At 27.7% G+C, this 23,838-nt stretch overlaps 1 protein-coding gene and 8 non-coding genes across 10 annotated transcripts; all 9 read right to left on the bottom strand.

Annotated features, from left to right (window-relative positions):
• Positions 1-598: 598 nt before the first annotated feature.
• On the bottom strand, positions 599-674 carry LOC129989537 (small nucleolar RNA SNORD24). The gene has a single exon (XR_008785799.1). It is a non-coding gene; the product is annotated as a small nucleolar RNA SNORD24 (small nucleolar RNA).
• A 221-nt stretch (positions 675-895) lies between these two features.
• On the bottom strand, positions 896-965 carry LOC129989540 (small nucleolar RNA SNORD38). Its single transcript, XR_008785802.1, has one exon. It is a non-coding gene; the product is annotated as a small nucleolar RNA SNORD38 (small nucleolar RNA).
• A 4,042-nt stretch (positions 966-5,007) lies between these two features.
• LOC129989539 (small nucleolar RNA SNORD38) lies at positions 5,008-5,075 on the bottom strand. Its single transcript, XR_008785801.1, has one exon. It is a non-coding gene; the product is annotated as a small nucleolar RNA SNORD38 (small nucleolar RNA).
• Positions 5,076-5,339: 264 nt separating this feature from the next.
• LOC129989535 (small nucleolar RNA SNORD24) lies at positions 5,340-5,415 on the bottom strand. Its single transcript, XR_008785797.1, has one exon. It is a non-coding gene; the product is annotated as a small nucleolar RNA SNORD24 (small nucleolar RNA).
• A 985-nt stretch (positions 5,416-6,400) lies between these two features.
• Positions 6,401-6,476, bottom strand: LOC129989534 (small nucleolar RNA SNORD24). Its single transcript, XR_008785796.1, has one exon. It is a non-coding gene; the product is annotated as a small nucleolar RNA SNORD24 (small nucleolar RNA).
• Positions 6,477-6,664: 188 nt separating this feature from the next.
• LOC129989538 (small nucleolar RNA SNORD38) lies at positions 6,665-6,734 on the bottom strand. The gene has a single exon (XR_008785800.1). It is a non-coding gene; the product is annotated as a small nucleolar RNA SNORD38 (small nucleolar RNA).
• A 5,297-nt stretch (positions 6,735-12,031) lies between these two features.
• On the bottom strand, positions 12,032-12,099 carry LOC129989532 (small nucleolar RNA SNORD36). The gene has a single exon (XR_008785794.1). It is a non-coding gene; the product is annotated as a small nucleolar RNA SNORD36 (small nucleolar RNA).
• Positions 12,100-13,396: 1,297 nt separating this feature from the next.
• On the bottom strand, positions 13,397-13,472 carry LOC129989533 (small nucleolar RNA SNORD24). Its single transcript, XR_008785795.1, has one exon. It is a non-coding gene; the product is annotated as a small nucleolar RNA SNORD24 (small nucleolar RNA).
• LOC129988255 (40S ribosomal protein S2) lies at positions 13,466-23,432 on the bottom strand. Of its 2 annotated transcripts, XM_056096440.1 has the most exons (6): positions 23,301-23,432; positions 20,366-20,594; positions 16,515-16,796; positions 14,685-14,844; positions 13,925-14,093; positions 13,466-13,481 (listed from the first exon to the last, which is right to left on the bottom strand). In XM_056096440.1, coding segments are annotated over exons 2-6 (840 nt in total). In that variant the 5' UTR covers position 20,594; positions 23,301-23,432; the 3' UTR covers positions 13,466-13,480. The 2 variants fall into 2 exon arrangements, with proteins under 2 accessions (XP_055952415.1, XP_055952414.1); XM_056096439.1 differs by lacking the exon at positions 13,466-13,481 and having other exon boundaries at positions 13,882-14,093.
• Positions 23,433-23,838: the final 406 nt, after the last annotated feature.

The raw sequence follows: 23,838 nt of genomic DNA, 5'->3' as shown, positions 1-23,838 counted from the left end.
GAAGTCATAATCTGCAATTGAATATTACATTTTAATGGAAAGGCAATGAAAATTAAGACACAATTAAGACCCTCAAATCAGTGTATAAACTATTAAAGTATATACCATACTTATCATATTCACTATCATCAATGAAATCAATCAATAACACGGACCAGTGAATGAAGTAATCATTTGTATTCTTTGATAATTATTCAGAAAAATTGTTATTTCCTATACTGACAATTAGTAAACTACACTGAAAAGACCTAAAAACATTATCTACCAATTAAAATAAACCAACACTTAGAAAATGACTAGCTTACAAGTTTAAAGCCATAAATCTTAAGTTAGCATCTAACACATAACTAATACAAAAAATTAGGAAATTTAAATCAGCCTTTTTTAAAATGTTGAAAAAGATGTTCAAATCAGCTTAAACAAATATTGAAATTTATATCACTGCCATCATATTCACTGTATCATCAATAATATCAGTAACAAGAAAGAAGTAATCATTTGCATTTTTAAAAGGCACTATCCTTCCCCCCTATCTTTTCCAAAATTGATTATTGATAAAATTAAATTGAAGACTGCTCAAGGCATTGCTTAGTCTATCTGCTTCAGACAAAACCTTGGTGGTAATCTGTTTCATCATATGTTATCAAGAGTAGCAAATACAATCATCATAAGCCAGAATATATTATTGAATGAATTAAAAATAAGCAACATAAAAACATACTTCATTTTTAAAATCATGTTTAAGGCTGATGTGTTCAGTTATTAAATATTTATTTTCAAATAGATATAGGAAGTCAGAAGACACTTCATTACCATTAATAGCAAATTTTAAATTCACCTTTTCAAAAAATCCTACTTAAATTCAGTCTAATCCATTATGATAGACATTTCTCTTTATCATCAGAAATATTTTATCTTCACTTTTACTCAGTAGCAGAACTGACAGATGTCATTCATCACTAAAAGAAAGCAAGTTTCATAAAACAAAATTAAATCAATTTTTGTTATATTTTTATTTAAACATTTAGAAATAATCAGATCAAGAATTCATAATCACTGCATAATCATTGGATTGGCTCTATATATGATCATCATGTGAAAAAAAAAAGTTTTCCAGGAATATATTAACAATAACCAAGAACTCATTAGGTACAAAGAGTGAATAAGAAATAGAAAATTGTAATAAAAAAGGCACCCAACAGTAATTTTGATAATTTTTGTTTAGTAATTTTTTAAACCAGTTCAATAATTTTTTTATTAAACTGCCTAACATTAATTAGGAAAATTTTTCTAGACAAAATTAAATAAATATGCATCATTCTAATTTAGATAAAATCTCTAATAATGTATCAGAAGACCATTGTTAATTTCATCACAAAATATGAAATTTCAAAAGCATATACTTTCTCCAATTTTTCTTTATATTCATAGATAATAATCCTAAGAAATTAAAAATAAGAAAACAATACCACAATTGCATATTTTATAGGCACCTCTTATTTAAATACACAGTTTTCAATTTATTTATTTGAACAAAAGCACAAATAAATAAAGGCTGCTACTATAATCAAGAGATCTTGGTGGCAAATATAATCATCAAGTCATAAGAAAGTTCTTTCATCACAGCAGTAGCTTAATTACTCTTATTATAATTAATATAGACGTGCCATAAAAGAACTAGGCAGTCTTGCTTCACATGAGTTAACCACCATAACTTATTTGTCTCCACAGGGAAATTGAGGCAATTTATAACCCCAGGGAATGCATATTATAAAGCCCCTTCTCTTAACTGGTCAATTAAAATGATAAAATTAAAATTGTGAAACATGCTAACTTTTGTAATTCTTTTTTTAAAAAATCTATAATCTGTTTTATATTAATATATAATTCTGAAAATGTGTACAGATAAGCACACATTTTCAGAACCAAATTCTACAAATGTCCAATCAATATTATACAATTCAGGCTTATCTACTAAAGCCCAAATGTAAAGGTTTATTAGATAAAAAGCTACTAAAAAGACACTTTAAAATAGTACAATTGTTTAGTACTGTGCTACCAATGCACCAAGTTGGCAAGCACCCATTCTAGGGCTGCTTTTTTTGTAACTGTGTGGGTCATGACCCACCAGAACTGCGTTGTTAGAACTCGGAACACGATGCTTACCGCTGGTAGCGGGGTGACTCCATGCCCCTTCTCATAGTAGAAAACCTCATTTTATAGAAGCATCATATGATCTCTTATAGCTACATTGCAATTCCTTAGTTTATTTTAATAAATTACACCACATTATTCAGTTCATTTTCCAATCTCAATTGTGGAGCCATCATAGACCTCCACAACAATTATTATGTCAAAGAATGCAATTCCTAAATAAAAAAAACTCAGTTAATCCATTCCTCCTGAAGTAATTCAGATGACAGTTATAATCAAGTGTATCATACGAACGAGACATTGTCTCATCATTTGATAACATCTCATAGGCTCATTATTTATGCAGTGAAGTCAGTTTGAAACAGAATATCAATACTCAGATAATTCAAAATTCATCAATGAAATCAGGTGAAGAAATTCATTGCAAGCATCATAGTATTAATAAGAAATTCAGGCAAAAAATATTTTATTCATTATAGAAGCCTTCCAGTTAGCATCATCTGCACTGTATCATCAATAAAATCAGTAACACGGACCAGTGAAGAAAATCATTTGCATTACAATCCAGCAACCCGAAAAATCTTTCATGCATTTCACTAAAATTGAAATCTGGTCTGATGCTTAGTTCAGATTTCTTAATAGAAAATCAAAACATTTGCTTGTTTATTAATCATTAGCAATTAAAACCAAACAATTCAACCCGAGAAAAGCAAATTTTTCAGAAAAAAAAATTATCTATGGGTTCATACTGTGCCATATAAAAAGTAGAATTGTGCATTTTATTTGAAACAATTTGTAAAAAATATTTTTCTTCAATTATACTTACTAGCAGAACTGACAGAATTGTTCAACAAAAAAACAAAATCAAGGGAAATAAGCTTGCAGTAATTTTTTTTTCTTTGAACGATAGCAATGGATATTTGCAATACAATCAGATCAATAAAAATAAGAGTTGAATTGGCTAGTGGCTTTTATAATGGCGACAGCACCAAAAATACCTAAACAGAATAGAACATGTTTGCTTTATTTTAAAATGGAACAAATTTTTAACAGAAACAATTCTAATTAAGAAAACCTAATGCATTTTATTTTTACATCTTCATGCTGGATTTTCATTTCATGAAAAAAAAAATTTTTTTTTTCTTGTTCTATTCAATTGAAATTTCTCAAGAAATAACTACAACCATATGAACAGGTATTTCAGAAAACTCAAGGACTACTTCCATCAATAAATCAAACTAAATCTTAGTGGTTATCTATTTCTTCATTTTGTTATCAAGAGTAGTAAATATAATCATCATAAATAAGAATAATTCGATTACAAAATACTAAAGTATCATAATCGAGGCTTAAAAACATATACCCACACTAATTTGTCAGAAGACTGTTACTAGATATTTTTTCTTGCTTCACAATGAAATCAAAACTAATGCATCACCCCAAAATAAACCTTTTAATAAATGGATAAAAAATTTTTTTAAAAACATAAGGAAATAATAATCCCTACTTTTTAAAGACAAAATATAGAATGGTGTACCTTAATATCTTACTTAGCCAATACTTTTATTTAAGCAAAATTTGGTAATGTTAAGAAGAAAAACAAATAATTCAAGATATTAAACTAAAACTGCTATAACCCAAAATCTTGGAATTCATATGAAAACTTTTCTAACTATAGTACCATCCAAAACATACCCAGACATGACATGTAATTATGCTTTTTACCAAAAAAAGACATTGAAACACACATAAAGAAAAGAAGACACTCAAGTTTTTATAACAGATATCAACAAAAAAATTATGAATTGCAGTACAATTCCAACAACACTGTTGAATTTTCACATAGTTTTCATAATTTAAATTTAATACAATTTCAGCATGCTCAAAAATTTAATATTCACTGAAATTTAAAAGCAAAGCCAATTTATTTTTATTATAGACATAAAATTTTTCATGAATTATAAAATCTAAGGTGCTTTGAACATTTAATATCCAGAATATTTTGCATATAGATGATTAAAATTATGCATAAAAATACTAAAGCAATTACCAGTTTACCAGTAACAGACAAAAAATACAGGCAACTAAAGCAATGTGTCAAGTGGCATAGTCAGATAGAGCTAATAGAAGACATCATTGAATATCAGCCAGGTTTATTTCATCACATCAAGCCAATGATAATAAAATCAAATGTTAAGATTTTTACAAGGCATTATAGATCTACATTAGTGAGATATTTTTATACTGAAACATATCTTGTGGGGTAGATCCATTTATTTAGCACTGAATCTTTATGATAAAACTTAAAATAAGCCTTCTCCTTCTTGGATTAGTGCAAAGATTGCAATGAGAAACTATCATTTTAAAACAGTGACCAAGAACAGAAAAATCAACACATTTTTACCAAAATAAGAGGAGATGCAAAATCTTTACCAACAAAAAGTAATTTCTGATTTTAATCAAATTTATTGAAAAATTAATTCCATTTTTGATAGCAAACAGGCTTTCAATGAATGGTTGCCTTTTAAGTTCTACAATTAAAGAAAATTATTACTCTAATTCTAACTTATGAATAATTATACCTCGTTATATAACTGCAATCACCTTAGATAAAATGAAAAAACATTGAAAGTTAAAATTTTTCATTAGCAATATCTTCACATTACCATCAAAATCATGGAACAGTGAAAGAATTATTGAAGAACCGGGAAACTATATTTTTGCTCCATAGTTGGAATGCCTTCATAAGAAATCCGACATATGCTTGTTTATTAATCATTAGCAGAACAATTTCTGTTGCAACAAAAAAGATTTTTACCCGAAATATATTAAAGAATTTGACAGTAAATTGAATTTCATCAGAAAAATTTTGTCTTCACTTCCATTCAGTAGCAGAACTGACAAAGTCATTCATCATAAAAGGTGATGACATAAAAATGCCATTTTAATAAGATTATAATAAAAAATTCTTTTTTTACAAAATAACTGTTTATTAAACAATAAATTATCAGATCAAGATATATCAGAGTAATCACTGGATTGGCTCCAATAATGATTATTATGTTATCACTTATATTTTCATAAAAGAATTTTCGGAAGTTCCTTCAGAAATTTTTGCTAAAAAAACTCAATTAGAAGTAACGAAAACACTGCAAAAAAGTAACAGAACAGTCCTTCACTTAAAGAGTTTCAGACTAAATCTTGGTGGTAATCTATTTCATCATGCATAATCAAGAGTAGCAAATATAGTCATCATAAATAAATAAAGTATGGGGTTTTCGACCATAATTTGTTAAAATGAAACAATTTAAATAAAAATTACTTTTATTCAGATATAGGATTTAAAAAAAAGTTGAAGCTGCTTACATCAGAGATCTCTGTGGTAAAAGACAATCAGAGGAAATCAGAAGAGAATTTTTTCATCACCAAAGCAGCATTAGACTGACTCATTTCATTTGGAAAATTCAGAAATTTATTCTGAACCCAGATCTCTGAACAACACATCTGTTCGGTAAAAAAATTTAAAGAAAATCAAATCTACCCTTTTTTAGAAGCATTCTCAAATTTGTGAAAATTAAGCTAGAGCTATGAAACACAATTACACCTCTATATACCTATTCTGTTAGACTTTGTATTGATTGCATTTCTACGATTTTTTAGCTTTAAATTCTATTTCCATGCTATACTAATGAATAATTTCTACAAGCTTTTAATTATAATTCAGATAAAGCAGCTAATTAAACAAATAGCAGTTGGAAATAATAAAATCACAACTTGCTGAAACTTTGATAATACTTATTTTATCATCAAAAGAAGTAATGGTAACATGGACTAGTTCCAAAATTATCATTTATAATAAACTATAATATTAATGAAATGTTTAATACAGAAGACATTTTACTAAAGACAAATCAACACTTACAAAATGACTAGCTTATAAGTTTAAATCATATGTTGACATTCATACATAATAAATGCAATAAATTAGGAAATTTAAATCAGTTTTCCTTTTTTAAAATCTTGAAATAGTTGTTTAAATTATTTAAACCAATTTAATCTCATATTGAAATTTATATCACTGCCATCATATTCACTGTATCATCAATAAAATCAGTAACACGGACCAGTGAAAGAAGTAATCATTTGCATTTTTATAAAAAAACTATTTTTTTCCCCTTTCTTATCTAAAACTGATAATTGATAAAATTAATTTGAAAAGTCTGCTCAAGGCATTGCTTAGTCTATCTGCTTCAGACGAAATCTTGGTGGTAATCTGTCTCATCATCTGTTATCAAGAGTAGCAAATATAATCGTCACAAGCCAGAATACATTTTTAGTAAATATAAGAAAGAAATCAATTTTGATATTAGGCTTAAGCTAAATATTAATTGGTCAAACAGATATAAGAAAACATTTCATTGATATTAATAGCAAATTTAACATTCAATTGCCTCTAAAAAATCTTGATTAAATTCATTCTAATTTATTGTGACAATTGCAGACATTACTTTCTTATCAGAAATATTTTGTCTTCACTTCTATTCAGTAGCAGAACTGACAAATGTCATTCATCACTAAAAGAAAGCAAGAAGCTTCATACAATAAAATTAAATCAGTTTTTGTTTTATTTAAGCATTTAGGAATAATCAGATCAAAAAGTCATAATCACTGCATAATCATTGGATTGGCTCTATATATGATCATCATGCGATAAAAAAATAAGCAATTCAGATATAGGCAATAGTTATTATTACCTAAAAAATTGTAATTTGGGAACTATAAATGCACCCCACAATATTTTGTATTCATTCAAATGTAAACAAAAAACAGCAAGATGATTTTTAATGAAATAGCCAAATAATTATCACAACCATTTGTTTGGAAAAGAAGAAAAAAAAAAAAAAAAAAAAAAAAAAAAAACACATTCTAATTTGGACAACGAGTCTAATAATTTATCAGAATACCTATCATTAGTTTCATAGCAAAATGTGAATTTCAAAAGTGTATATTTGTAAATCTTCATTATATTCATAGACAATAATCCTAGGAAGTTAAGAATTAAACAAAATAATGAGGATATCACTATTTCCTATTTTGTAGGTATCACTTATTTAAATACATACTAATTATCAATTGTTTCAACGATAGTATAAACAAATAAAAGCTGCTACTATAATCAGAGATCTTGGTGGCAAATATAATCATTAAGTCATAAGAAGATTTTTTCATCACTGCAGCAGCTAAATTATTATTACAAATATATGGTCATGGCATAAAAGAACCAGGCATAGTCTTATTACTTCATAAAATGAGTCAACCACCATTACTAATTTGTTTCTGCAGGTTGATTTAGATATTTTATAACTTCAGGCAATGATGTTTGTTATGAATTCTCTCTAGCTAGTCAATTAAGTTTCATATTTTTAATTTAATAAACAAGTTAATATGTCTTAGTAATCTTTTCAAAAGTAACATTCTATTACACATTAAGCAGATCATGTATAGAATGAGTAACATAATAAAATTCCTTAAATATTAAACAAAATCATTTCTCTACTTGTAAATGTAATTATTTTGAATTACAATTTTTTTTAAAATATAGCATTAAAAATAATTTTACAGAATTTCTTTAAATAGAATATAATCAACTCGTAAATAATAATTTAAAACAATTATTTATACTTAAAGATAATTTATATGATCACATACTACAATTCTAATGTTATAATTAAAAAATGTTTATTATTTTTAATCACACATATCGACTTGCATGTACTCTCACTATTCAGTCAAGCAACTTTCCACCCCACAATCCCTAAAGAGCCACCTATTTAGAAATTTATCACAGCCTGCTCAAATAGAGAGATAGGAAAGTTAATTTCTCAAGAGTGCAAATATTTCTACAGATATGAAATGCAACGATCATAATCCAAAGTTTATTGCAGACTAAATAAACAATATAGTCAAACTAAGGATATTCAGCTCGCATGAATAATGTAAATTTCTGCAAAAGAAATGATGAATTAAAAAAATCAAAACTGACAAAAGTAAATTAAAGTAAGGTGAAGATTGCAGCATATGATCATAATAAATCATTGATAAAGTTATCTTGCATTCAAATGAATTATTGTTGGTCTACATTAGTGAGATATGCTTATTATAAAACACATCTTGTGGGGTAGATCCTTTTATTTAGCACCAAATCTTTTGGAAAACCTTAAACAAGACTTCCTTTTCTAAAAAATGGCGCAAATTATGTTATATAAAAGCATTATATGTTTATCCAAAGGATAATTATACATCAAGAGATATATAATCACTCAATGAATTAAAGACTGCCAAAAAAATTCTGATTACCATCATGTTTATTTATCGCTGATATCAGAAACACAGACCAAATTTCAAAACCCGATTCTACAACTCAGAATTATCTACCAAAGCTAAAATAACAAGACGCATTAAAGTAAAGACTAAGAAAATGTCTCTTTTTAAAATCATTATGTCTATGAACGATTCCATAAAAAAGATAAACCGGTCCTAAAGTTACCGAAATCACATAAATGAGACATTGTATCATCATTTTTGCAATGAAGCCTGCTTTATATAGAATATCAACTCAGATCATTCAAAATTCACTCAATGAAATCAGGTGAAGAAATTCAGATTCAGTATTAACAAGAAATTCTGACAAAAATATCTCACTCACCATAGAAACATTCCAGTTAGCATCATATGCACTGTATCATCAATAAAATCAGTAACACGGACCAGTGAAGAAACTAATCATTTGCATTATAATACAATAACTTGGAAACTGTATGTTAATTAAATTAAAAATAAGTTGCTTCAGGTATAGATTTTCTGCACAAAAAAAATCAGACATATGCTTGTTTATTAATCATTAGCAACATGATTTAGACTGCAATTAATTTTTGTTCAAACCCAAAATGTACAAATATTAGAAAATTTCTTGATTGCACTGCATTTCATCATAAACTTTTTGTCCTCACTTGCATTCAGTAGCAGAACCGAGTGTTAATCATCATAAAAGTTGGTAATGATTAAAATGCAATTCAAATAACATGCTTAGATAACTGTTATTCAAATAATAATATACTATCAGATCAAAATATCATATCATGGGATAATCATTGGATTGGCTCTAATAGTGATCATCATGTTATTACTTCACCAAAAAATGCTTTCACTAAAGTATAAGGCTAATAAGAAAAACAAAATAATAAAACTATAAAGAAAAAAGGACCATATATTAGCAGTCTTCAGCCCAATAGATTCAGACTAAATATTGGTGGTAATCAATCTCATCATGCATATTCAAGAGTAGCAAATATAGTCATCATATTAACATAATTCAAAACATATCAGCAAGAAACACAGCATATTCATTCGGAAAACTCATTTTGGTCCAGTATTTATATTCAGAATATGATATCTTTCCTTCTCAAAAGACTGTTGTTATCTGCAAAATGCAACAGAACACTGGAAAACATTTTGTTATAACGAAACAGAATCTAAATATAAAATAATGTCAATTACTTTTAATCAAGTATGGGTTACAAAAAAAATTGAAGCTGCTTACATCAGAGATCTCGGTGGTAAAATATAATCACAGGAAATCAGAAGAAAGTTCTTTCATCATCAAAGCAGCATTAGGATGACTTATTTCAATCGCAAAATCTAGAAATTTATTCCAAATCCAAATCTCTGATAAACAGATCTGTCCTGTTTCATTCTCATATATATTCCTTTTCTGTCTTAGCATCATATCACTGCATCATCAATAAAATCAGTAACACGGACCAGTGAAGAAACTAATCATTTGCATTATAATACAATAACTTGGAAACTGTATGTTAATTAAAATTAAAAATAAGTTGCTTCAGGTATAGATTTTCTGCACAAAAAATCAGACATATGCTTGTTTATTAATCATTAGCAACATGCTTTTATAAAAATAACAAGGGTAGATCTGTTACTACACAAGAGAGAGACAGAGAACCTCCAGAGAAATTTTATTTGAAGTTGGAAGCAGAGAGCAGTTTAAGATAACTATGAAATAAATTATCAGATCTAGGTATCATATCATGGTATAATCATTGGATTGGCTCTAATAATGATCATCATAATGTATAAGGCTAATAAGAATTTATAAAAAAAATTTCAATAAGAAGTAAAGAAAACAAAACAAAATATCAAAGGAATAGAATAACAGTGCCTTGACCTAATAGCTTCAGATTAAATCTCAAATGCATCATGATGAAACACTAAAAAAATAAATAAAATAAACATATTCAGATACAAAATTAACTTTTAATCTTTCATTACTTCAGAAAACGATGCATCTCTCAGGATTTGTCAGAAGACCGTCGTTAATTTTCATCATTAAAATATCGAAAATGCTAAAGAACATGTATAAACTACAGTATCATATAAGAAAAGCAATACTTTTTTTGCAAAATATTATAATGTGAAATCAATAAAATTTCACCATAAATATGCTGTATGGTAAATGCTACATTTAAGAAAATTAGAGATATCTTTGAAAGGATATTAGAGATTTGATTTTGAAAATTGCTGCCATAATCAGAGATCTTGGTGGTAAAATTTAATCATGATAAATCATAAGTAAACTTTTCATCACTAAAGCAGCACCAAGACAAACAAACATGTATTGTTCTAAAACATGGTAATAAAACTGCAACTTTTTTATATAATGCTAAAAAATACTATTGCCCTTAAATGAAGATTTTAAAATACATATTTATCTTGCAATCAACTGAATCCAGTTAATTTCGAGAAAGTAATTTCAATAAAATCTATTATATATAATGATTATGTGGATGAATGCATAAGCAGGCCGAATTTATTAATTAGCATTTGCACATTCAGTTTGTTTACGTGCTAATTCGGCAGAAAAATGAAAAGCATATATTTGGAGTTGGTGTAAATAATGACGGATATTAAATAAGAAATTGTTGAAAATGAGAAGTTAGGATAAACGAGGATAGGAGTTGAAAAATCATTCACAAGAAGATCCAGTCAGAATGAACGAAATAGCTGTAGAGCGAAGTTTTCAAACTACAGGAGAATCGCCAATCTCCATCGGCAGTTTATTTTCCCCATTTTTATGCAATGATCGATATATAAGTTTAATTTAAAATAATGTGATAAAAATAACATGGTATCCTTTAGTAATAAGATTATTCATCAATGTTGATTGACATGATTAAATTTATCTTATTAAATACTTACAATCTTAAGATTACTTCATTGTTATTAACATTATTTCAGCCAATTTTAATGAAATACATTTTATCAAAACAGGGTGAAAAAGAAATTTCAATTTTGATTTTTAAATTTTTTGCAATTATATAACTTTGCTTTCCAACATTTACATATCGATATCTGTTAAGTGAAAGCTTTAATTTTAGAAATAATCTATCAATCATTTAGTTTTAAAAAATTGATGTAAAATTAATGTCAGAAACAAATGTATAATTTCTTATTACTAGCAGAAATGCATTACTATATGATGAGTGAATGAAGCTAGCTGATATGACAGTGAACCCCAAAAGATTGAGAATACATTTCTTAAGAGTTGGTAAGAATTCAAGCAGAATCAGGTTTTTAAAATTAAATACTTCAGGACAACATACTCTCTGTATGATCCTATAAAAGAGCAAATAATCCACCCTTTAAGTGGATTATTTAAGAAGTAAGATGAAATGGAACCTTTAAGTAGCTCAGATGATAATTTTTTTAATCAAGGATATCATACGAACGAGACTTTTTCTCATCATTTGCTAACAATCCATTTTGACATTGTTGCAATAAAGCTAGCTTTAAACAGAATATCAATACTCAGATAATTCGAAATTCATCAAAGAAATCAGGTGAAGAAATTCATATTCAGCATCATGGTATTGAAAAGTAAGTATTTTAGGCAAAAATATTTTCATCCACTTCAGAAACCTTCCAATTAGCATCATATTCACAGTATCATCAATAAAATCAGTAACACGGACCAGTGAAGAAAATAATCATCTGCATTACAATATAGTAACTCAAAAACTGTTTATATACATTAAAACTGAAAATCAGATGCTTCAAGTTTAGATTTTCTGTGTGGAAAATTAGACATATGCTTGTTTATTAATCATTAGCAATACACTTTCTGAAATCTTTAATCAGGAACCTTTTTTTGTCTTCACTTGCAATCAGTAGCAGAACTGACAAATATTGTTCATCATTAAGTCAATTATAAGAAATAACCACAATTTCATATAACAATTATAACAGTTTTTGCTTCAAATGTTAATCAGATCAAGAATTTGTAATCACAAAGTAATCATTGGATTGGCTCTAAATATGATCATCATTTGCAAAAAGGTTTTATGTAATGTGAAGCAGTAAAATTAAAGCATAACAGCATAATTATTATATATGAAATTATAAATTGAGAACCATGCTAAGCTGTTATATATATTTTCATACAAATGTACCACATAAATATATTCAAGAATACCATAACTTTTAAACCAACTTCAGACAAAATTTTGGTGGTAATTTGCCTCATCATTTGTGATCAAGTGTAGCACAGTCATAAGTTTTTATTTGCTATTATTGCATAATAAAGAAGATAAACCTTAATATACATTTAGTGAAGGACTCAGGAGTGTGTATGTTATAGTAGTTCATAAATGACCTTGGTATTTAGTAAATAAACAGCACATTTAATATTTTAAATAAATATTGCTTCATTTTAAATTTATCAGCATAGAAAATCAGGCATATGCTTGTTCAATAATCATCAGCAAAATTTATCCTTTAGTAAATAAATGATTATGCTTTTCATGTTGAAATTAATGCAGAAATATTTTTGTTGAATAAAAATGCTTTTGTGAATCCATAAAACAAGCACACAAGTTAATTCATTTTTAAAATTGCCTCAACATAGGAATTTTCAAAAATACTAAAGATACAAACAATGCAGCAAATATTTCTTTAAATTGTGAACTAGAACTGATACATACAAAACAGATGAGTTATACAACAAATACATTTCTTACAGAATTATAATTTTTATTTGCATTCATTAATATAACAATAAAAATTTTATAAAATGAGCCATCTCCCAAATAAGCCAAGATTTGTAAATGAGATGATATTTAACTGAAAATAAAATTAGCACTATTGTGCGAGCATCAATCTCTTATTTAACAGCTTCAGACTAAATCTTGGTGGTAATCTGTTTCATCATTTATGTTCAAGAGTAGCAAATATAGTCATCATCAGCTTGTATAAATCTATAGAAAGATTAAAATCAATTATTCCAATTTTACTCAAATAAAAACAAAAGGTGTTTAATTGCAAAATCTCATTACTAGACAGCAAATCTAGAATTAAAGCTTAAAAAATGACGATGAAAAATGCTTCTTTAAATCATTTCCACAGATATTGAAATAAAAATTTATTGATATGCATATTTTTATTTTGACATAAGTGCAGAGGGATAAATATTTTATTTTGGAACTTATTTTAAAAGATATTTGACGCATAAAAAAATAATGACTGTTATATTAAGTACTTTTATGGCAATTTAATTTTTAATCTACTTGAATGTGAAATATAATTTTAAAAACTTTAAACTATGATGTAACTTCTTTTCATGGAATATAATACTACAAACATACAAGAAACAACAAATGAATGACAAAATAATTTATTGTCGATTCTTATTTATACATACTAAGCAACCACATGTTCTGCACGTGGTTGAGAAGATCCAACAGTTCTATGAGTCAACATTAAATAATCAGAATACTCTTGATAAGGAGGTTTGGCTAGCGCCTGTTCTTTCCACAGATCAGGTGTTAGGTAACTGTATGTTTTTTGAATAGCAAAGAATGTAGCTTTAGCTGTTGAAAGAAAAAAATTTATTGTATAATATATGTAAAATATAAAAAAAGAATTTTTATTTAAAAACTATTTTGTCTTTCGACAGAATTACTTTGCAAAACAACTTGCAAAATCATCCAGAAAATTTCAATTACAATTTACAAGATTTTCATCCATAGTGCATCAGAAATGAAATCATGTCTATCTCTATAGGGACAATAAAATATGACTTAAATTTCTTGGTAATAGTAGTTTTTAAGCAGAGAAATTTCTTAACTTGTTAAACTTGCTTTATACTTAACCAATTTTCAACTTAGCTTTAAATAACTTATTATGAATCACCTAAAAACTTAATATCTAGGCTCATTTTTATAATTAATACATTATGATTGGTTAAATACTTCTCTAATGTACTTGTACAGTATCAAATTAATGTCAGCGTGTAACACAAACAGTTAATAAAGAAAATTTCAAGATATTACCAACTAATCTTTACATCATGTCACCAAAAAAAATTTGCAATACATATGTCATTACAAAATAATCAATTAAAAAATCCAAGTAAAATAAATATTGAATTTAAATTATTACAAATCCTAAAGCTAACTGACCAAAATTTCCTAATGTTGCTGTTGACCCTCTGGCAGATGTATAACAATCTTCGATGCCTGCCATAGTTAACAGCTTTTTAGGGACTGGAGCAGACACAATACCTGTGCCTCTGGGAGCAGGAATCAGTCTCATTGTTACACTACCACATTTCCCAGTAACCTAAAATGATAACAAATTAAATTTATTAATTAGATGGCCTAAAATGATATAAACTGAAATTTAAACTCCTTATCAATACTGAGTATTATCAAAAACCTTACAGCTAAACTTATATTAGAAAAAGTTACACAACGTTGATATCTTATAATAATCTTAAAAAATAAATATAAATCTTTAAATTAATAAAAACTTAAATCACTTGCTCTTCTATCTACATGAAATATATATGCAATAAATAGAAATTGATTTATAGTAAATATTAATTTCCGAAATGTTGCTACTTGTAATCAATATTCTATTACTTATTTCGAATTAAAAAGAATCAAAACATTAATAAAAAACACTAAATTCATTGATAGCAAATTTCATATCAAAAGTTAAATTGCTATTATATTGTGTAGAAAATTCATTTACTCCATGCCTACGCCAAGAAGAAATTTAATAAAAACCTAACCATATCAATTTAACCAGATTAAATTTGTTAATATTTAACCCAGTGCTGATTTCTACACTTCTAGTGCAAAGACTAATGACGTTCAAATTTTGATAAGTCAGTTATAAAGAATTAAACCAGGCATATCAGATAAAATCAGCATTATTTTAACAGAATTCAAATTATATTTCAAAAAGTCATAAAAGTTCAGAGCTATCTGTTATGATTCTGAAATAAGTTCTTTTTATCTGGAAATTAAAGAAACAATTATTCATTATATGCATTAATTTCAAAATATTAGAAGTTTGCCCTCATGAAGGAAAATTGTAAAATCTTATACCTTTCGCAAAACAATTTACGGCAGTTTTTATTAATTATGAATTCTTGCATTCTCATTCAAAAATTTCAAGGGAAAAAAAAAAAAAAAAAAAAACATTTTTTGACTATTTATATTCAGAGACAAATTTGAAGTACATACAAAAATCAATTAAAAAATGTAATTAAGTCTTTAAATAAAAACTGCCTACAACTTATAAAATTATCCTGGTTTCTACTTTAAATTATTTTTGTTTACACACTGTTAAAACCACTAGTTGAGTATATTAAAAAAGACAAATTAAGCAATATGGCTGAATAAGAAATGATCCATCATTTTTAAGAATACATACAAGCCTAAATAGTGAAACATTACAAATCTTAAAAAATCTGAATTTAAATAATGAAAACTCATCTATGCTTAAAGAAGAATATCAACCAAAAACTTCAAATCAAAGACTTTTTTTCTTTTCTTTTTTGAAAACTTAGCATGACAAACAGATGACAAAGCTTTTAAAAATATCAATCAACATAAATATATTTCTTGCACATGGATACAATCAGATTTATTTTTCAACATCGAATTCAGAGACGAAAAATTATTCATCATAGTATCCATATTGTTTTAGTTCCTTCTACAGTATAGCAGAAATCTAACACCCAAGTCTTTTAGCAAATAAAATCCACTACAAATCGTAGTAATTAACTTACAATATTAAATATCTTGCACTTTCTTTTACTATATTTAATATCAGCATATATCTGCCTAAAGTTTAACTCCATGACAAGTGTCTTATAAAAAGCACAAATTTTATATATGCTCAGCTAAGGCAAATATTTTCAGGTATTACAATACCAAGTATTTAAATATTAATATTTAATCTGCTTTTAAATGATCATTTAAAATATTTTGAATTCTTACCTTACAAGGTACTGTGTGAGGTGAACCAATTTTATTTCCCCAGTAGCCTCTTCGGACAGGAATAATAGTCAATTTCGCCAACATGATGGCACCTCGGATGGCAGTGGCCACCTCTTTAGAACATTTCACACCTAGACCAACATGACCATTATGGTCTCCCATAGCCACAATAGCCTTAAATCTTGTACGCTGACCAGCTCTGGTTTGTTTCTGGACAGGCATAATTTTCATGACATCGTCCTTCAAAGCACTTCCAAGAAAGAAGTCGATAATTTCACATTCCTGAAATATTTTATAAATCAATTTACTATCTATCAAATCAACAAAAATGGACAATACATTAAAAATCATTAGTTATAGATTAATTATATAACCATAATAATATGAATACAAAATAAAAGAAAAACAGTATATTGGATAAATTTGAGCTAGCTCAAAATCATGTATTTGATTAAAGGTCAAGATTTGATTAAAGGTAAAGGTCATATTAAGCCATGTTGTGCTAAGCAAACAGCAGAAATCTAAGAGCAGATGAAAAAAGTAATAAATAAAAAAGTGAAAAGAAGGAAAAACTTGAAGGGAGTAAATATTCCTGGGAATCTCAGGATTTTGACACCTATACCCACCCAGAGAACTGCTCAGCAAGTAGCCAAAATACCAATAATAAGCACTAGTCAAAATAATAAAAGGCACCAAATAGAATCAACTCAAAAAAGTAATTCCAATCTGCAATAATTTTAGCATGATTTTTTTTTTTTTTTTTGCATGTTTTAAAACTATTCAGTGTCAAAATCTTAGACAAGACAGTCATTTAACCAAAAAATTACAACTAACAAGACATATCCTCATTATTATATGGCAATAAAAATATATTGCTAAATGCAACCATTTAGCTTGATAGCTTGCCTGGCACTTGTTTAACAGTGTTGGATTCATAAGGTTGTAACATCACAGCTATTAGGTTAACTGCAGATAGGGAAGCCCAAAAACTTTAGTCAAGTCTGCCCAGTTCCCATCCTAGATACGAAATGCATATAGAATATTGCAGCAGAATCTGTCATCTTGTAATGGGTTTCCAGTCTTTAAAAAAAATTATGTCATAAAAGTAATCCAGATAGAGAAATGCTAATAAATTTAAATAAAATATTGATGTATCCTATTACTTTCTTGCCTTTTCTAAATACTTAAGGGAAGAGCACTATGCTCATCTTCAGCTAATAAGTTACATCTTGTAGTATAAAATAAAGTAAATTCCAAGACCACAATGCAAGGCTCCTTACTATTAGCCTCTAAACAGCAATTATTAGATTCACACAAACTACTAATGAGTCCTTGCTTCATAAACACTTTCACACTTTAGTCGAAACAAAATTCATTAAAACTGCTTCTCTAAAAATCTCTTAACACTGCTGTCCACTAGTATGGCAGAATGAAGAGGAAAATGCAAGAAACAGATACAAATAAAGAAAACTTTAAACAAATAAACTGGGATCAGTACCTTTAAAATATTTTATATTTCAAATTACACTGTCCAAGCTATGATTCTGCTATGCACTGAAAAATCATTATCGCCTGTCTTTTCAACCAATTTGTTCAATAAGTCAAAAATCTTTACGTATGGATAATACATTGAGATAAAATTTCTCAAATTTAAGTTTCAGATCATATAATAAATTAGGGCTATCAGTAAAAAGTTAGGAAAAAAAAATTTCAAAAAGAAAAAAATTAATGACAACCAGATTTTGAAAAGCGCTAAATAGTATAATATAATATTTATATTAATAGCATAGTAGTGCTCCCGAGAGTAATAGTCATCAAAAAAATGTATTCAAACTTGATAATCGAGAAAATGTTAATTTCATTTTTAATTTCTACCTCCCTTTCTCCCTGAAGATTATCTATTAATTATGATATCATAGAGCAACAGGTTTAGAATAAGATTTTTTTTTTTCTGTCCATGAATAGAAAAAAATTAGTGTAAATTCAGCTTAATTTTCGAAGTCCTAGCAAACTTTTCAAGAACCCTGATTACGACAAATAAAATTCAGTTTTCAGGAAAAATGGTAATCTATCAAGCCTATATTCTTAACCCTTATCAGTCATTAGAATTTTGTACATACATATCTAACAAAGCACTGCTGCCATAAAAGAAGCAACTTATGATCCTTATTAGATAAGACATAAGAATGCTAGTTTGGCAATTTTTAAAACTATCAATTTGTAACATAAGTGCTTTTTAAATATCTACAGAAAATTTAGAGGGAACTGAAATAATCGATTTCATTTGAACAGAAATGAAATGTTAATTTGGAAAAAAGGTTATGTTTAAATTATTCTTGATTAACTACATTCACGCATTTAGATTTATTATTTATATAACACAAGAAATAAGAAAGATTTTGCATTAATATTTAGACTATATACATAAATTTTAATATGATCATAGATTATAACATAGATAGTTGAATAGTTAATATACATAGCACTTTGAACAAGATATCCAACATGCACTAACCATATTAACAGCTTCTGTATTTGTACAAACTGGTCAAAATTTAAACCTGGAATGACAATTATAGCAGTAGTCTGCTATATCACAAAAATCTATTCATATCATTTTTTTAAGCAGCATATTTTTTAGTTAACAAAATAAATATTATATATCATATGCATTAATACAACTTAATGAAGCCTACATATGCTTGCACAAAATTAACCTCAGAGGTAGTGACGATAAATGAAATCATAGAAACATCATTGCATATAGTTTACATCACTGGTTAATTTACATGCACATTTACAGGCAGCCAACAAAAACATTCCCTTTTCAATCATAAAACTAGACAAGTACAAAAGTAATGTTTCAGAATCATGGAATACATGCTCACACTTAAAGGTTTAATAAAAATAAATTTCAATCTAAAAATGTAACTACAAATAAATACATTCAATGAACCTCAGTGGTAGTGACGATAAAAATGATCATGTTGATATCACATTGGTTGGTATGCATCATTGGCTACACATATTCTATTCATTCAATTAATTAATTTAATACATTTCTTAAGTCTAAAACAATTAACATCTAAGTTGAAGACTAAATATTTGCAAAAGATAAATATTTCAGTAAAACCCAACTGAAATTTTTTATATTTTACGATCAAAAATAATTTTAATTACCCTAATTGACAATTCAATAACTTAACACAACAAATACTAAACTATTTAGTAGTAAACTAAATTTAGCATGCAAATCAATACATCAATTTGTCAAGATTAAGTTATTGGAGAGCATGTAATTTACTAAGATTTTAACATGCTTTCTGTCACATCTAACTATTAAAACAATTACATAACATTTCCGAACATGCATGTTTCTGTTCACAATGATAGAAATAAATTTAAAACTCACATTTTATGGATTCCAAAGTAAAAATTGCTTATTTTACAAGTTTTTACAGTTGGACTCCTTTTGCATACATAAGGAATAACCTAAGAAAAAGGACAAAAATTTTAAAACTACACTTTTTTCCCCCTATATTTCCTCGAAATATCTATATAAGCTAAATTATTTCTAACAATCATTCCCTTAATTGTTTATAAACATAATGAAACAGAAACCATTGTTTCAAATTTCTGCAAATGTATAATCAAACCACATAACAGATCAAATTACAATTAATTTTCAGGATGGAAATGATTTATATTTTTATTCCTCTAAAAAATGTACTAATCTTATAATTATTCACAAATTTCTTTTACTTCTCCTATTTCATAACATTAAATGCAATTATATAAGCTGAGTTATTCAAGTGAGTGCAAATGGTAATAGATCATGCATTTTTAAATACCTTAATAGGGAGAGAAAACAAGTAAATCTCTTCCAGAGACTTGATTTTACCATCCTTAACAAGTCTTCCCAATTTGGTTACAGGCACCCATTCCTTTTCTTCCTTCCCACGTCCACGGCCTCTTCCGCGGCCCCTACCACGTCCACGCCCTCGGCCTCCTCTTCCACCACCACCAAATCCTCCTCTAAATCCTCCACGTCCACCAGCAGCAGGAGCAGCGTCTGCCATACTATTTAAAAAGATAACGCTATTAGTATATAGTTTAAAGTAATCAGAATAGAATTCTAAACTATTATAAAACTGATGGGTACTTGTATTTTAATGAGATGCCAGAGATTAATTACCATAAAATACCACATATATTATGTTAATCTATTAACTATTCCTAAAAGTTGCAGTTAAGAATAAAGTTCACCAATAGCACATAGCTGACACACAAATACCAACTAACGAAAAATCCTTATCATGGAAAATAATGCATTTAACTAGAACCAGGAATAGAATATCAAATGATAGCTAAGAATAAAATTTTTGTGCAATTCAATTCAGCACTCTTTAATTTTGCCTTAGAGTAGCATGCTCAAACTATTTTAACAAAAATCAACCACCAAACGACCGATACACAATTGATTTTTTTTTCTTCTATATCTGAAGGTAATTGTAGTCGTTCTACAATTCCTAGTCTTTCTTTTCAGTAAGTGGACATTAAAACAGGTTTGACTATTAAAAAATTTAGATTGTGAAAAATCATTTCACTTTTTTTGCCATTATATTCAAAATTACATATTATATCTGAAACAATAAGACCAAATATTGTGAAGATAACCTGTTATCTTAATTTATTACTACATTATTTTAATTTACCATAACATTTAGAGCTTAAAACATTTAATACAAAGATCAAAAATAACTACACACAATGGAAACTTTTTTTTAAGAGTTAGACAATACAGTTTGCGAATAATATTGCCAATCTTCTTATTTTTGCTTTTTCTGCTTAGCCATTAATTTGCGTCACAAACATGAGAAATAAAGGTGGGTTCAGACGAGGCTTATTATTGCGCGCAATAGAAGGTCACGCCTACTTCAGGAAAATCACTTGACTGCAACGGGACAATGGCAAATGGTTGTCCCGTCGGGACAAATATTAGCCATTGTCCCGACACGTTGGCTCAACTGTTCACACGAGGACAATTGAGGGACAACAGTAGAGAGACAACGTTTGCGCGCAATAAAAAGCCTCGTGTGAACCCACCTTAAGAGTGAAATCCTAACTATTTACTAGTATAAAATTTTTTACATATCTATACATCAAGCATAACCTTTTAAATTCTTACTAAATTACAACATGCAATATTATTCATTCTCTAGATGATTATTTAAATACAACAGATTAAAAAAATATTTTATATATATATATATATATATATATACAGGATGACAAACATATAGCAATATCAAGAATCAATTAAGTCTTTCCAAAGCAATATGCCAAGCAAATATTGTGAATTTAAAATTTTCATTAGCATATTAAAATAAGAATCGTAGGTTCACCTAATGCAACATTAACCTGTCTGCATAAGCATGGGATCTTCATGATCCCATCCTTTCTCTTTTGCTTTCAAATTCTAGGCAATTCTAAAAGTTTAAACTTGTTTCTTCATACACTCTTAAGATTATGAATTGCAGAAATCAATAATAAAAAGTATATATATCATTTTTTTTTTTTACCAGAAGGTTGAGATCAAACTGACCCTGCATGTGTTAGCATTTCAGATTATTTCAATATTATGGCTTCTGACAATTCCAAATGTGAGCAGCAAAGATTGCGAGATCTTCTTGCAAGCCTTTCCACTGTTATAGATTTTCTTATTACTTAAATATTTTCATACAGAAAAACTCTACTTACAATAAAAATAAAAGGCTCTATATGAAAGAAACGGGGGGGAAAGGAAATGAATACTGAAAAAAGCCAGGCAAAATGTGGCTACTTTCAATTTTGATATTTTTGTTTTATAACTCGAATATTTGTATTAAATAAACTATTTCCATAAAAAAAAAATCATATACTCTGACAAATTTTATTTTGATACAAAGAGCCAATAAGATAAGCCCGTAAGGGTCAAAACTGCCCCTCGATAAGCTTCAGAAAATGAGTGCATGTGTTGAAGAGTTAGAAAATACTTTTATCAAATATGAAATAACCGTAACCCATAATCTTGGAAGATAAGTTAAAAAAAACATGTTCAGGTAGTTTGAAAAATTAATGTTCTCAATTTTAACGCATTTATCCAATATACATTCAAAGCTTTTAATAATACGATGACCAAGAGATGCCTAATCACTCCTCATAGTTTAAATAAGTACTTAAAAAAAAATGCAAGAACAACCTTTAAACGCGTATTTAAAGTGACATTCTTGTTTTGCCAGTACTTTTATAAATACTACTAAAGTATTACGAATTTATGTCAGACAATATGAAAGGCCCACGATTATCAACATATGAGATGGAAAATATTATGTGAATTAAAACTATAGCTTCCATGTTTCTAACATAATTTTGTTGCACATTTTCATTAATAAACGATATGAACATCAGTACGTAAAATATTGATTAGCTCGCACCACGTTTTCCATTAAACTGAAACAAAAAATTGAGATTTTTCAGTACGATTTCTTGAATAATCCAAGTAAACACAATCGAATTTAAGTAACCTTTTGTAAATTTCGATATAACAAGGCTTAATTCAATCTGATAATGTTTTTTTAAACCCTCAACTGCAAATTCATGTGGTTTCAAATAATTAAATATTCACAAAAATAAGTTCATACAAGCGATATAAGCATTTTCAATATATCGTGATTAAATCTAGAATATCTCATCAAATTATTAAAACAATTTAAAGCAGATGATAAAAGATTAAAAAGTACCTACTTGTGTATGTCTTCAAATTCAGTCCAGACACGTTGCTCCTTCTTCGCGGTGTAAAATGATTGAATTTACCGTATGATTCCCTTGTACTTGAGTGTCAATCATGTCCAAACACTCGAATCCACAATATGAACGTTCAGTTCGGAATTTGAAATGCCAGATCCGAAATGAAAAATTTCCCTGGGATAATATAATATCGGGGAAGTACGAATTACAATATTTTAAAAATATTACAATAAAAATAATACTCAGTATTCCCGAAATATTGAAAAGTCAATGAAAAGCAATTAAATCGTAAATTTTTCTGCTTCAAATATTTATTTCTCAAAAACATTCGCATTCATTCACACTTTTCTATTATGATAAAAAATTGATTGGATTTTAAATTTTTTTTTGATAACTCAGTTCTATTTGAAATTCATTCCTACAAATCCATATGCTTGATTGTGGATCACTGCTGCATAGTCACTTAATGAATTCGCAATACAACTTAGCAATACTTGAGATAACTTTCTGGCATTCTTTGACATACAAATAACAG

Source organism: Argiope bruennichi, chromosome 10 (assembly GCF_947563725.1).
Source record: "Argiope bruennichi chromosome 10, qqArgBrue1.1, whole genome shotgun sequence".
NCBI classification, from domain to species: Eukaryota; Metazoa; Arthropoda; class Arachnida; order Araneae; family Araneidae; genus Argiope; species Argiope bruennichi.
The sequence above is the reverse complement of the archived record's forward strand: the minus strand, read 5'-3'. Positions and strand labels throughout refer to the sequence as shown.

Excerpts from the sequence above, each read along its gene's own strand:
- LOC129988255 (XM_056096440.1), bottom strand. The coding sequence starts at position 20,593 with ATGGCAGACGCTGCTCCTGCTGCTGGTGGACGTGGAGGATTTAGAGGA. Across the intron at positions 16,797-20,365 it reads TGTTTTCTCTCCCTATTAAG|GAATGTGAAATTATCGACTT; the intron begins GTATTTAAAAAT and ends AAAATATTTCAG. Across the intron at positions 14,094-14,684 it reads AGCAACATTAGGAAATTTTG|CTAAAGCTACATTCTTTGCT; the intron begins GTCAGTTAGCTT and ends TTCTTTCAACAG.